Raw genomic sequence first — 15,296 nt, 5'->3', positions numbered from 1 at the left:
GCTATCGGTCGCAGCTTGACGTGTTGCTTCTCGCCTTTTCTCTGGGGGTGGTCTGAGAGAGGTCTCGGGCATCAGGGTAGGACTTGATTTAACTTAAAAAAGAGAGATTACAACACTCCACTGAGAACGTCGCTTACTATTCTGCTGCCACGTAAAACGAAAGGGATGAATCTTTCAGGTCATTGCTGAATCCTGAAATGACCGCTCTCTGTACGTGTGCATTGTGGAGCCCTCCTGGTGACGGATATGTCTCATTTCTGCAGCGCTTTGCCGTGCGCCTCCTTGCAACATATTAATCTTATGGTATTCAATTTTGTTAAAATGTTTTATTGCAAAGACGAATCTGGAGTCCGATATACTAATGACGTATAAAATAAATGACCGCTGTGGTCCTGCTGATATGTCCTTTGCATCTTCGGTGGAAAAACGGGCTTCCTCACAAGAACAGCTTTCCACATAAAACATGGAAGTAGCAAATCAAACATCATAACGGTAGCCAGACAAAAATAATGGTTGTATCAGTAAAGCATAAGAATACATCCATTTGCAAAAAAATGGAAAAGAAAGCCAATAGCCTATGTTTATACATCTTAATTCTTTTGTACAATACATTATGGTTTTATACTTGTGCTTTTTTTCCCCATCCGGTGATTATGGCGCAGTTAGCAGCAGCTGTGTAGGAATTTGCGGAAGAAGTTCCTGAACTCTGTATTGAAAACTGTGTAGATGACGGGGTTGATGGCGCTGTTGACGTATCCCAGCCAGGTGACCGTGCTCATCAGGCGTGGCGAGATGTCGCACGTCTCGCACATGGCCCGCATGGTGTGCACCACGAAGAACGGCGTCCAGCAAAAGAGGAAGGCACCTGGAAGGGAAGGCGCAAAGTGAGGAGAGCGGCAGACAGGTAGTGTCGCGGTGACACGATAACTGTTGGTGACTGATGCTTGTTTACTGCAGGAGTTAACAAACATCACCTTGTATTTCCATGCAAATGAGAAATCTGACTTCCGCCCATGACGGCCCCTTCGCTCTGCTGAATTATTCAGAAGGGCTGATGGGATTTCTATAAATACCCAGTAAAGGGGCAGAGATGAGTAACAGATCAGAAAACGTGTCCAATGTTGGGACACGAAACCCCTCCTCCGCAACCCTGATATTTCAGCCTGATGACGTTTGCTTTGAAGGAGGGAGCAAGTGAGTCATGGGGTGAAAAAGCCCGTTCGTTCTTCACGTACATTACTGCTGAAGCGCACCCCGTGGAGGTTCGGTTCAGCCTTGAAGCGAATGCTCTGGTTTGATTTCCGTCAAGCTGGTTATTTTAAGTTGCTGCTCATCCCTTGTTAATTCCGCAGGTAAAAATACGGGGCTGAAGTGCTCCGGCAGGTTGGACAATGAGAGATTTTAATTTAGCTCGCGGTGCTGGGCACGCTCGTCCGATCTGGACGAGTTCTTCGCTACCCAGAAGCGCCGAACCCTCGAGGCACGTTTGCGTTCTTGACGCCACGCTTGAGAAGGTTTGGCGGCCACACGTCTGGAGCCAAGCATCTGGTGGCCTTCGTCATGAATAAGCAATGGGGTTTAAACTGTCGCTGAACTGCAGCTGACACACGAAAGGAGAGGAGCGACGTCTGAAGATGCTTCAAATGAAAACGATGACCTGATCAAAGTCGAGGCTCTCAAATGGCCCTGTCACCTCTGTGTGTGTGTGTGTGTGTGTGTGCGTGTGTATGTGTGTGTGTGCTACTTGACCCCGTTGAAAAGGCGCTATTAAACTCCTGCTCTATTGAACACCTGTCCCATTCAACACCTGTGCCGATTGCCTGGGAAACCTGCTCTTTGATGCCAGTGGTGAAAGGAGAGTCCTTCCAGTGGGTCCGGTGAGGACTTGGAATGAGGCCGCCGAAGATGAGCTTAACGCTAATTCCACATCCTTTCCAGCCAGTTCTCAGTATCTGAATGGAACAGGCTTTCGCTGGTAGGAATGTTTTCAGAATATGGAGGGCCCTCCCTTTAGCACGCAGCCATAGGCTCAGCGAAAGTCTGCCATTCCATTTTAACCTTGTGTGTGAAGATAATTCCCTTTCACTTTACCTTGAACTTTTGATAACCTTACACTTTGGACTCCCTGCCCTTCAAACCCATTTCCACTAAGACTCCCTGTTAGCAGCAACTCCACGTAATGTACTAGTGAAATTTCTAACGGACAGACTGAGTTTGTTTTGACCCACAACTAAACTGCAGATGGTGAGGTGGTCTTCTGGAGTAGACGCCGAAGAGGTGCAGGAGATCCCACAACTTGACCTAGTTAAATTAAATAGCAAAACTACCCTAAGGTCCTTCACCTCCATTTGGCAGCTATCAAGATCGATGTCTTTCATAGGTCCGGACCGCTCATGAATCCTTCTGCTTTCCATATGTTCACTGTTGTGGCTGAAGGAAGACATAGGAGGATCCTGTAGATGGACCATAGACACGGATCCTGGGGCATCCCTGTGTTCTTCTACCCCGTTTTACCCTCAGTCTGGTGCGGGTGCCCAACCGAGCAGGAGGTTGTTTCCTGAGACTTGTGGTAGGATAACAGATATCTTCTTTGGTATTGCATTTATGGCTCAGCTAAGTGATTCTCTCTGGGGTTCAAGAAGCCAAGGACGAATCATGAATTTTGAACGCTGTCTCAGCGTCCTTAAATTGCTGTTCAATTTGTGAAGCAATTGTGCGCAACGTAGCTTCGGTACCCAATCTATCCAGTGGCAACAGTGGCTTACCCATCTTCCGTTCCAATCTTCTTTTGTGGGAAATCATTAGATAGACATTATGATGGAAGACCCCTTGCCCACAGGAAGCAATGAGGAGGAAAAGAAAAATCTTGACCGCTTCACTGTTTGGCTGGATTCTTAATGCCAACCTAATTTTAAACATCTTAATACTTTGCACAAGCTGAAACTCCATGGATAATGGATGTTGAAAATAGCAGGGTGCACCTGAGAAATGTGCCACTGTCCATTGAGTTGAACTCCTGACCCTTTCCCTAGGTTCAACTTGGCTGTACGGTGCGGAAATATCTTTACAGCTTATACTTTCTTTAGAGTCTTTGTGAACTTTACATAATAATCTGATTGGATTTAGCCGTGTTAATGTTGGAAATCAACAGCTTGGTGCAACTGTTTTGGCGTATTTTCATCATCTCGGTTGGACAGGCTGGGAAAATGGAAGGAAATTCTAACTGCAAGATTAAGACACAAAAACGTAAATCTGACAGGCAAGTACTTCTTCATCGTTGTAACTATGCAGAAACCCTGTCGTCCTTTACTTTGTTCGGAGAAGATGGATGACTCTGCTTCCAAAGATCTAATAAAGTTCTACAATTCATCAGATCCCTTGTATGAAATGTCAGAAGGTTGATGCATTGACCCGGTGCCTTGGAGGTGTCACTGTTTATGGATTGTGTTTCAGAGAAGCAAAGAGAGAGGTCAGGCCTCAGCCCGTCAGAAGATCGGCTCCATGTGGTACGACCTAAATTGGGATTTATGGGGCAGAACTGGCGCCGGGGTGAGAGAGCCAGGGGAGTCATCTCTCAGACTGCAGCTAATTTGCATTGATGATGATGGCGGTGTTTCATGTTACCATTGGGTTTAGCGATATCGTTTATTTAGCAGTTCGTTTAACTGTTTTGGTTCAGAACAACTTGCAAATGACTTTTACAGATTTATACTGGAACAACTTGGATTAGGTGCCTTTCTCAAAGGTACAACTGCAGGGCTCATCTGAACACATAGTGTTATTGAGTTTACCAAACCTTAACTGCTACACTCCCTGATATTATTCAGTTGTGCGCATATTCAGAACAAACAGCCTCCCAGAACAAAGAGTTGTGAAAAGAAGAAACGGCAAAAAAGACGAGTTCCAGATGAATCCCCGAATTAAGAAACTTGGTCCCGTCCATGTCTTCTCTAAAGACCAGTAGTGTGGCGATTCCTTATCGACAGGTTCAGCTAGGTGATCTGTCAAGTTACTTGGCGTTTAATCGAGCGAGGACGACCGCTTTCACCTTGGTAGAAATATCCATTAATGCTAATGAAGAATACCGAAGACACAGTCGGTGCGGCTATGACGAATGGAGTAGGACTGCGGCAGATGGCTGTGTCAAGGTTTCTAAGAATACAACACATCAGAGAGCCAGCCACTCACCCACTACGACAGGAAGGACCTTCATCGCTTTCCGCTCCCTGCAATTGATCTTCGCCCTCTTCCTTCGGGTCGGAGTTTTCGCGTACACGGCTTCCGGGTACGCCACCGTCTGGACCTCCGGATTCTTGTACTCCGAGGGGAGAGGGGAGTCTGGCTGCGAATAACACTCCAGCTCCTCGGCCCTGGTATCGGCGAGGTCGCACTCAATGACAGGGGGCAGAGGCGGGGGTAGGGCAGCCAGCGGGGGCAGGGCGGCAGCGGCAGCTTGCTGCAACTTGCGGCAGGCCAGGATACTGTTGCGCAGCTTGGCTTTGCGTGCTTCCTCCCAGCGCCGAAGGCCCCGGAACATCCCGCAGTAAAGCAGCAGCATGATGGGACAAGGGATGAAGAAGGAGCAGACAGATGAGTAGACCACGTAGTTGTCATCCTCCAGCTGGCATCTGGACGTGTCTCGATGCGGGATGTTGTTGATTCCAAACATGACGGGCGACGCAACCGCCAAGGCCAGGATCCAGGTGGCCGAGAGTAAAATGATTTGCCTCTGGTCAATGTGCTTGCGGTTGTAGTTGAGCGGAATAGACACTGCGATAAACCTGCCGGGAGAGCGAAGATGTGTTTACAGCTAACAAGGTTTGGGTCAAGTAGAATGTATTTCACTTCTTTGCATGCTTGTACAGTACTTATTTCCTGTATGGAAAAAGTCTGGAAAAAACAATCGGTTCACCTTATTTCTATATATTGCTCTTTGCTATTAACTTATTTATTATGAACTATTATTTAGCATAGACTTTGTCCAAGACAAATTATAACGTGGAATTAATATGCTAAGTGCCTTGCAGTTACATACCCAGTTATTTACTCAGCTGGGTTATTTTTACCATGTCAATTCAGGCTCCTTGACATGGGGTCCAACAGCTGGAGCACAGATTTGAACCCAGGTGTGTTAACTGCAAGGTAAGAGCTCTAAGCACTGTTAACCACTACAACCACAACACTACGTCCTTGACCTAAAATTTAACATAAGTTTGAAACAAGTGGCATGAACAATGACATCAGAAATGAAAATAATACCAGGATAATTTCGAGGTGTATATTTTACGCTGCATATGATGTGATGCTGGATGGATTCATGGTGTGAGAGACAGTCTGGAGCTGGTTGTAGAGTTTCCGAGGTTTAAATTAAACGGCGTTCATCCTGCCTTATTAAGGTCTGTGGGTTGTATGACACAGAACGCATTGTTAATTGTGAAACGATAACTTGTTTCTCAGTCGGATTAATCCGATTATCCCGTTGTGGCCTTTTCCTCACTGTGTCATTAGAAGATTGTGGATGACGACAGGGGAGCGCCAACGCACGTGCCGCCCGTTTGTAATGACGTAGCTCTCGGATTTTCTTCTATTATTTATTTGGCTGTTTTTTTTAATACTTTCCTGAAAATGAGGCCACCTTGTTGGAAAGACAAGCAGCAAAGGGGAATTCGGCAAATTAATCATTCCATCTCTATGCTGGGAGGGAATTCACATAATTACACAAAAAGCCCATTTGCTGTTTTCATTTCTTCTATAATGAGAGAGTTATCATTTGGTGCCTGATAACAGAGACCAAACAAGGATAAATATTTGTATTCACCACGGTAACGTAAAGATTTTTTTGACCCCCCCCCCCCAAGTCTGACCTGACGATCACGTTAAACCCTTCATTTCATCCAATCCAATTTCATGCACTTCTCTAATTTAAGGGTGAATCAGATCTACTCTGAATCTAAAACAGTTCAAGGAAATTACTTTTTTCTCTGATTTTAGTGATTTAGAGCTGCTAAAATCTTATTATGGGTCTTCCATGACTTTTAAACCTGTTTTCACAGACGAAAATATGGATCAAACAGAGAAGCATGGCCAAGCTATTGCTCGAGAAATTTCCGGAATTCTGTTTTTTGTCCATCGCTCCATTATGCGGGGGAATAAAATAAATTGATGAGAAGAGAGGGAGAGGTGAGAGAACCTGTCGACGCTGATGGCGCAGAGGTTGAATATGGAGGCGGTGCAGAGCATCACGTCCATTGTCATGAGTCCGTCACAGATGACCATGTTCAAGGCCCACACGCCACCCTGGAACTGGAAAGAGTAGGGTCAGAGCTTAGTCTGAGGAGGGCTTCAAATGACACCAACATGTTCTTGCAGTGCTTTCCTCATTACACGCTGAATTAATGTAAACAAGTGCGTGTTTGTGACCCTATTTTAAATGGACCCTCTCCGATCTTAATGACCCCCCCCCAGCGTGTGTTGTGAACTCCTGTTGGTTGAAGACCTCTAATTCAGTGTATAACTGATCAAAACTTGTTTCGCTTTGCAACTGTTCAGATGTGTTCAGCCTAGCAACTTTCTGATCACATGGTGATTAATCCCACGCCCCACTGTCCATGATGCTCCCACCTCCGGTGTGGGACATTCCTAGACTGCCTTTGCCAAAAAGACCAGTGTTGGAGAAAACATCTGCATCTTCTAGGCATGGATGTAGGATGTGCCCTGGATGGACAATGTGCTTTGAGCTCCGTCAAGGTATCTGACACACACGGCCACCAGGGCTCCGTCCTCACAATGTCAGAAACATGAGTACTAAGTGGGGTGATGCAAAACCGTGACTCCCGAGGGATGTGAAACCTACACCGCTCTAAGGCTCAAGGGTAGGTCTTGGGTTCCATCTGCAGTGTACGGTCCCAGTTCATATGTTAGTTTACACTGGTTTCGAAATGCAGCTGAATATAAAACTCACCATTAACACAGTGTAAGGAAAGTTCCAATTGAAAGTCAGTAATTATGAACCTGAAACAAACAAGCGAGGCCTTTCTTTAATATTTCAGCCTAAATGTCTCATTTTATTTCAACTCCGTCCAGAGAAGTTTGCTGCTCGCTTACAAATAATTTGCGAAAAGCCCGATATCATGAAAGATGGATTGTTTTTAAACACAGATCATTCTTTTTTTCCTGTGTCTTTAGATTAAACAGTTTTTTTCCCCACTTATTTCCACCGTATGTCAGTTCCCACCATATTAGGGTTTCAAGGCCCTTTCTTCCAAGAGTGAGCAAACAGATCAGATGAATACTTCATAAGGTCTCTACTGGGCTTGGGGGGCCAAGGAGACCCTCTCGGTACACCAGTCTGGGTCATTTAGCAAGACTCTGAAAAGCTCACTAGATTAAATGGCTATTATGACCAGTATAGTAAGAGGATAAGTGGTCCGATTTAGGGCACCTGAATCGACACGGACCACGAGGTTCTCTACAGCGCAAATGCTCCTCTCAATAAACTGGATGCCAACAAGAAGTTACTTTGAGTTCATTAAATTTTTTTTTAACCCCCCAAGGAAAACAATCAGTGCACTAATTTCACACACTCATTTTCCCAGAGGATTTGGGGAGGGGGGAAAAAATGGATTCATGAGCAGTTAAGCAGATATATTTCCCTGGTGCCTTAGGGAGAAAAATAGACTGCTGATCAGTTCACTCATTTCAAGTGAAGCCAAGACCTTCAAGAACACACATGTATTGCGGGAGTGTATTAAACATAAGTGTTTTTGGGTAATAGTGCTGAGATTAACTTGCCAGGTTCCATTAATGGTTTAAAAAATATGTATTTAATTTTAAAAATCTGTATATGTATTTGAAACTCTACCATATATATATATATATATATATATATATATATATATATATATAAAAGTCTAAACTCTAATATACTGTATGTATATACTCATATACTTATAATAATTAGGCTGTATATATATATTATATAGGGGGGTGCGGTGGCGCAGTGGGTTGGACCACAGTCCTGCTGTCCGGTGGGTCTGGGGTTCAAGTCCCGCTTGGGGTGCCTTGCGACGGACTGGCGTCCCGTCCTGGGTGTGTTCCCTCCCCCTCTGGCCTTACGCCCCTGTGTTCCCGGGTAGGCTCTGGTTCCCCGTGACCCCGTATGGGACAAGCGGTTCTGAAAATGTGTGTGTGTGTGTGTGTGTGTGTGTGTGTGTATATATATATATATTAAATATATTATATATATATATGTATCTTGATCGCCATGTAAGCAGGAAAGCTGTTATAATAATGAGTTTTAGGAGAGTTTTTATTAACCAGTATTTATTACTAATAATGGTTAATATGTTAGTATTTAATATTCGCAATTATTGCTCATAACCAGTATCAGGATGGTTATTATGCATAATAATAATAATAATAATAATAATAATAATAATAGATCCACAAGTTTAAATAGACTTAGTCACAACTTTAAATAATAATAATCTGTTTGAAGGAGGGGAGTAAAGTAGCACTGCTGTCTTAAGCGCCTGAGGACGTGGGTTCGATCCCCGCTCTGTGTGGAGTTTGTATGTTTTCCCCATGTCTGTGTGGGTTTCCTCCTGGTGCTCCGGTTTCCTCCCACAGTCCAAAGACATGCTGTTCAGGTTTCCCCATAGTGGGTAAGTGACAGACAGAGTGAGTGCGTTCCACTGATGTATGGATGAGTGAGCCAGTGTAAGTAGTGTATTTAGCAGTGTAAGTTCTTGGGTGCTCTGGTTTCCTCCCACAGTCCAAAGACATGCTGTTCAGGTTCCCCCATAGTGTGTGAGTGACAGAGAGAGTGTGTTCTGCTGATGTGTGGATGAGTGATCCAGTGTAAGTAGTGTATCTAGCAGTGTAAGTTCTTGAGTGCTCTGGTTTCCTCCCACAGTCCAAAGACATGCTGTTCAGGTTTCCCCATAGTGGGTAACTGACAGACAGAGTGAGTGCGTTCCACTGATATATGGATGAGTGAGCCAGTGTAAGTAGTGTATCTAGCAGTGTAATTCACCTTGGGGAATAAGGTGTGTGGGCTGATAGTAACACTACATAGAGTTCATTGGAAGTCGCTTGTGTGATGATGGCGCGTGATCGCAGCTGCTCCGAGTTATGACTATCGATCATCACTCACCTCCGCGTACACATAGAGAGGCAGCACGAGCACGGCGAGCAGCAGGTCGGCCACGGCGAGGCTCACGATGAAGTAGTTGGTGGTGGTTTTTAAAGCTTTCTCCGTGTAGACGCTAAGGCACACGAGAACGTTCCCGCAGATGATGAGGACGATGAGCAGCGTTCCGCACACGAGCGCGGCGAAGTTGTGGTCGTGGGCGCCCGGCGGGACGCTGTGGTTGGACACGCTCACGTTCGCGGGCATCTCTGCGGGACCAGGCAGGACCAGGACCCCCCGCCGCCGCCGGAGCTGCGATCCCTCCCTGCCCCCCCCCCCACCCCCGACCCCCAACCTCCCGCGGCGTCCTGCTCCTCTTCCTCCTCTTCCTCCTCTTCCTCCTCCACTTCTTCTTCTGGTGCTCCTGGCTCCTTGCGCTCGGGTTTCATCTAGGCATGCTGTCCACTCGTGGCACCCGTGGGCTTCTCGGGGTGGCCATCGCACAGTCCGACTCCTTTCTTTCTCCACGAAGCGATCTTCTCGGCTGTCCACCTCCTGCTCCCCCACCTCCTCCCCGGACCTTCAGCACCACGAGCCGAGGATAGAACCCGGTCCCATCGCAGCGCGCGCTCTCCCGGCGTCTCCCCTCAAGAAGTTCGCACCCGCACCTCGAGCTCCTCCTTTTTGTTTCTGGGAAGCACGGAAAACGTAGAAGCGACACTCTTCTTCTAGCTGGAGGGAACTCCGGAGCTGGCCATGAGAAGATGTGGTGGCTGTCCAGCTCAGAAGATGAGCGAGCGCCCGTCTGGAGGTGCTGATCTGGGTTTATGAGCTTCTCGAGCTCCACCGCCAGCAGCAGCACCCTGAAGCAACGCCCCAAATCCACCTTCTGAAAGCTGCTTACAGCTCTGCTCAGGCTCCCCTCCTCTCTCCTTGAGGGTGGAGACTGAGATGGTCAGGAGCTCACACACTGCCTGGGATCTCCTCCTCCTCTCCTCTCACCATGGGGCTTGGCTGGAGAGCAGAAGCTCCTGGGTGGAACACAACCCAACTCTCCTCAACCACTTTCTCCTTCTTTCTCTTGATGGTCTCCTGAGCAGCTGGGGGTGGGTTCTTTTTTCATTAATCCAGCATGACAGTTCTTGAGAATAATGGCCAGCTTTGCTGTGTGGAGACCATTCTGGCTGTAATTACTACAATATTTTCTTATTTGTTTTCATACAAGCAGCATCTTGGGAAAAGTTCAAATAAAAGCAATTTGTTCTACATACGCTGTGAAATATACAGCAGCCTCCTCAAAGGTCATGTTAAAATTTGTACTTAGTGTTGAGGATAAACGCCTTTACAGAGCAGAAAAAATTGTGTTCAAGTTACATTTTTTAAATGAAACACTCAAAGCCTTGCAATGAAGATATTGCTTTTTGCATGAATAAAATTATTTTTTTGATTCAAGACATTTTAAAACTTACAAATGAGATTATGCATTTGTTGAAAACAGATTAAAGCATCATCAAATGCCAGTGTAAATCATTAAAATGACAGAATGTTGGCTGAAAAAATATGTTTAGCATCTATATCTTGTTTGCTATCACCATTCCTCTTTATTGCTCTGTGTGTCTGTTTTCTAACTGAGTTTTTGTAACAGCTAATTGAGAAGACAGTGTCCTTTCAAAATGTTTGACCCCTATTGATTTGATATTGACATATTATAATCAATATAGAATATTGATTTATCAAATTATTTCACAACCGTTCTGAAATCCCACCAGGGATTGCCTTCAATAGTCAAATGACTTACATTGGACCTTTAATGACTTTATGGTGACATTTTACAGCAAATAAATTTCCCTCCTCAAAGGTTCAATAAGATACCTTCTCTGTATTTTGACATAGATTCTTACAAGTGTATCCAGTGTCAGCTGGGCATGTTTACACACCCAGATTCAACAAGAAAGCGTGTTACGTTGCGTCACATACATTGCAGTTTTATTTGTAAAAGACTCTTCATTTACTGGGGGGCGTGGCGGCGCAGTGGGTTTGGCTGGGTCCTGCTCTCTGGTGGGTGGGGGTTTGAGTCCTGCTTGAGATGCCGTGTGATGGAGCGGCATCCTGTCCTGGATGTATCCCCACCTCCTCCAGCCTTACGCCCTGTGTTGCTGGGTTAGGCTCTGGCTCACCATGAACCCACTCGGGACAAGCGGCTTCAGCCAGTGTGTGTGTGTGTGTGTGTGTGTGTGTCTTCATTTACCTCTCTGAAAAAAGGCACTCTTGGTAAAAGTACGCTGTCAGTCAAAAGTTTGAGTACATGCAACGGAGAGTAGTTCTTTGCATGACTGACATATTTTTTTACCATCCAGGTCATTAGTTTGAACATCGAAAAGGGAGCCATGTAGCGAAGTGCAGATTTCTTTTGGTTCCATCCCACTTCTGACACCAGTGTGACAACAGACAACTCTTTTATTACATGCTCCGCAAAGCACATACCGGGAACAAACATTTAGTTCACCCACCCAGGTAACATCATTTCATTTTTTAATTCCATTTTCAAGTGCCTGTCCTGTGTCATGTTTCAGTGGTCTGGAGCCTATCCCACAAGCATAAGGAGTAAGGCAGAGTAAGGTAATTGCACATATTCACACACTTCCAGCAATTAAGAGTCACCAGTTCATTCGAAGACGGAGTCAAAAAAGTAACAACTGCACTACAAAAAGAGCCTGGCTCAAAGACAGAATGACTAACAGATACCATAACTGTGTGGTTTGGAGGCACAAAAAAATTATGAGCCCAGTATTCTATCGCTGTACTTAAATGGTATGTTGGAGTTGCCCTTTCCTCCCACTCTTTATCTTACCAGTTCATGCACAGCTTTGAGTTCTGTTTAGGGTCAGTGTCTTGCTGATGGATGAAGAATGTAGGGCTGCCCAAGCAGCCGTAACCCTGGTGGAACGGCATGCCCCTGACGTATGCCATGACAGCCATCCTTGGTAAAGATCCCCCACTCTTTTACCAGCAAAGCAATGCCAGACCATGACACTACCTTCTCCATACTGGACCATGGGAGCCTCACAGAGCTCATTCCCTAACCCTCTCTGCATCTTACAAATACTTGGTGGTTGAACCCATACATGTGGCATTTTGACTCTCCAGTCCATAATACTCAGTCTTTTCCTTTGTACTGTACATAAAATAAACATATCATAAATGAGAAAAAAACTATTATAGTCCCAATTCTGGTAACTTGGTTAGACTTACATTCACCTAATTAAGTGCTGTAACAATTATTTATGGAAAACAATGAAAATCCTGTTCATTTATTGCAGCCCATGGTCATAAGTATTTTTGACAGGACAATGAATTCAAAATGGATTTCCAGTATTTTGTAATATATTATCTTTTCACTGCAGGATGGAGAACTGTCATGTGAGGAGCAGTTATTTGACTTATACGCAATGTTTGATTCCAGAATGACTGAGGGAATTAGTTGACATTATTATTGCCGTTGTGTGTCAAAACCAATTTCAGGCGGCTTCTAGATCTGGAGCTGCTAAAGTTCCCCCATCCTGGATGGGTCTAACACCATTAACCTTCACATCCTTTGAAGTTCTGCAAGTGAAACAAATTAAATTGGCTGACAAAAAAACATCCTGCAGCGGTGATATATTCGCAATCTCTGTGAGCTTCAGTCCCTTTCCATCCTCACTGAAATTCTTCATTCAGTGTTGGACTTCGTAATGAATTAAATCCTAACGAATTGAACTTTCGGGGGGGAAAAGTCTTGTGTGAAAAAATTACAAGGGATAAAAAAATGTACAAATGGGGCCAATGAACAAAGGCATTTTGTAGATATTTTCACTGAGGTATGATCAGGAAATCAGTGAACATTTATTGGGCACTGAGACATTCTGCAAGTCATACATTCAATTTTAGCTGCAGGACCATTTGTGGATGTGTCTGTATATTTCATTAAAGTTTATTTGTTCCTCATTGGTTTGTCTCTTGCGATTTCAGTGGACTGGGACTGAATTTTGATGAACCCTATGAAGGACTGGTGTCCCAAACAGGGTGCACCCCCGTCAGACTTGGGTGTACCCCCCCTAGGCTTGTGACCTGACCAGGAAAAGCAGTTAATGAAAATGGATGGATGGATGGATGGATGGATGGATGAGGCTGAGCTATTCATAGAGAATGGATGGATGAGGCTGAGCTATTCATAGAGAATGGATGGATGGATGGAGATGGATGGATGGATGGATGGATGGATGGATGGGTGAGGCTGAGCTATTCATAGAGAATGGATGGATGATGGATGGATGGATGGATGGATGAGGCTGAGCTATACATAGAAAATGGATGGATGGATGGATTTTAATTGTGTGCCACCAATGAACTCATCTGTGTATGAACTCTAAAAGCAACTGGATCGGGTTCTTCACAGGGTCAATAACTGCCATTCCTTTGCACTGAAATTTAAACACTCATTTGTCTTCTTTGTCCCCTTTCAAAAAGGGGGAGTTTTACCCTTTTCCCACTTTCACTCTACAAAGCTCATGTTTCTGCTTGTTCTTCAAACACTCGTAGAGGTCATGTTCGCCCTTCCAGCTTTTCTGGTTCTGAGGAAATTGATATTGATTTCAGAGTTGCATTTAATTTCATATATTTTTGCTCTGGTACCTTCAGTTTTTACCTTAGTCAAGGTCACAAATCTAATAATAAACTAGGCTGAAGTTTCTATTGTGACTTATGATGAATGTTTTGGATTTCTCTTGAGGTGCTTGGCCCGAAGGTGCTGGAGAAGAGTGGGAAATGTTTAATAAAGATTCTAACACAGATGTTTTTGCTCAGTGATTTTACAGGCAAGTGTCATGTTAGTCCCTTTTCTTATTTACTGTCTCATTCATCACAGGTGCTTGCAGTTAAGGGACATGACATGAAGGATCAAGCTCAGGTATGAACCTCTTGGTTGAATGTTCCGCTAAGTGACACTCCTTGGTGGAAAACATGGTAAGCGAGGATGGTGGAGAGCTTGGCAATGCCATGAGAACATCCATTGTCACCATCAGGGTCAGGGTGATCAGAAGTCTATGCTGGATACATGAGGGAAATTAGCTTAAAATTAGTATCAGAGGTTGTTAAATGAGCATGAAGTGTAGGACAGTGGTTAAGGCACAAACTGAATTACCACTATGCAGTGTTTCCACTACGGGGTTAATTAGATTCTCATTCTTGGGGAGATTTTTAGGGCAGTGATGGAGGACTGCAAAACCATCAGAGCAGCCACCCTTCTCTTCCCGCTTTGTAAACACAGTGGTGTCGTCCAAGTGGTTTGGATCCATCTGTTTTTTTGGTGTTCGGACGTCCACCTCATCACCTGGGATTTCAGTGGTAGGGCACTTTTCTACCCCCAGCTGCCCGGGGGTCGGTCACGAGTCCCGTGCTGAGCTCCAAAAAACATTGTCTCTGCTCTGTGAGGCTTGGAGAGTGATCCCAAACATTCGAATGATGTTCCGTCGGCGCGTCCTTGGGAGGAACGTCGCGTTTCACGGCCGCCGGGAGCAAAATTGCCTTTTTAATCAACCGCCATGGCGCTTGCACACAAGATTTGATTTGAAATGTGTGCCCTCCCAATTTCCACCGGCGTAACTTTCCCATTAGTGTGCACGCCTGCCATTCCTTTATTGCTAGGGACGCATGGATATTACCTAACGTTGTCCGGCAGCATCCATCACTTGCCTCCCATCCTCCGTGCCCTTTGTCGCACTTTCCCTCCTGTGAAATCTGCTCAGGGTCCACGTCACAATATCCGTCACATCGTCACACTCATGTCTGTCTATGGGTTCCTTCCGCAGCACTCAGATCCTTCCCTCTGACAGTCGTGCCCACGTCCCTTAGTATCTGCAATTAAAACGAACGAGTTACAGTCAAAATTATCTGCAGATGGGCATAAAAACTGCCACCTTTCCCCACTATAGATGCTAACACCAGGCGGCTGCTCATCACCAGGGGTGTTTTCAGGTCACCGTGACGGATGTGTCATGAGGAAAAGCCGTGGCTGGTCTGTGGCTAACAGCTTGTTAAATACCAGGAGGGATAAGCTTCTTGGTTGAGCCCTGCAGGGAGATGACTGGCAGGAGTGCGGCGGGTGGGCGGTGGCGGTGGGGGGTTAAAT

At 45.3% G+C, this 15,296-nt stretch overlaps 1 protein-coding gene across 1 annotated transcript; it reads right to left on the bottom strand.

Annotated features, from left to right (window-relative positions):
* Positions 1-387: 387 nt before the first annotated feature.
* Positions 388-9,420, bottom strand: drd4b (dopamine receptor D4b). Its single transcript, XM_018765389.2, has 4 exons — positions 9,155-9,420; positions 6,191-6,303; positions 4,189-4,781; positions 388-865 (listed from the first exon to the last, which is right to left on the bottom strand). The coding sequence occupies exons 1-4, from the start codon at positions 9,395-9,397 to the stop codon at positions 663-665; spliced, it is 1,152 nt and encodes a 383-aa protein (XP_018620905.1). The 5' UTR covers positions 9,398-9,420; the 3' UTR covers positions 388-662.
* Positions 9,421-15,296: the final 5,876 nt, after the last annotated feature.

This window comes from Scleropages formosus, chromosome 5 (genome assembly GCF_900964775.1).
Source record: "Scleropages formosus chromosome 5, fSclFor1.1, whole genome shotgun sequence".
Taxonomy (NCBI): domain Eukaryota; kingdom Metazoa; phylum Chordata; class Actinopteri; order Osteoglossiformes; family Osteoglossidae; genus Scleropages; species Scleropages formosus.
Note: the sequence above shows the minus strand (reverse complement) of the source record. Positions and strands in the feature narration are given on the sequence as shown.

Coding starts and splice junctions, on each gene's coding strand:
- drd4b (XM_018765389.2), bottom strand. CDS start 9,397: ATGCCCGCGAACGTGAGCGTGTCCAACCACAGCGTCCCGCCGGGCGCC. Junction 6,304..9,154: donor CTCTCTATGTGTACGCGGAG/GTGAGTGATGAT, acceptor TACTCTTTCCAG/TTCCAGGGTGGCGTGTGGGC. Junction 866..4,188: donor GGTCCTTCCTGTCGTAGTGG/GTGAGTGGCTGG, acceptor CTTCCCTTCCAG/GTGCCTTCCTCTTTTGCTGG.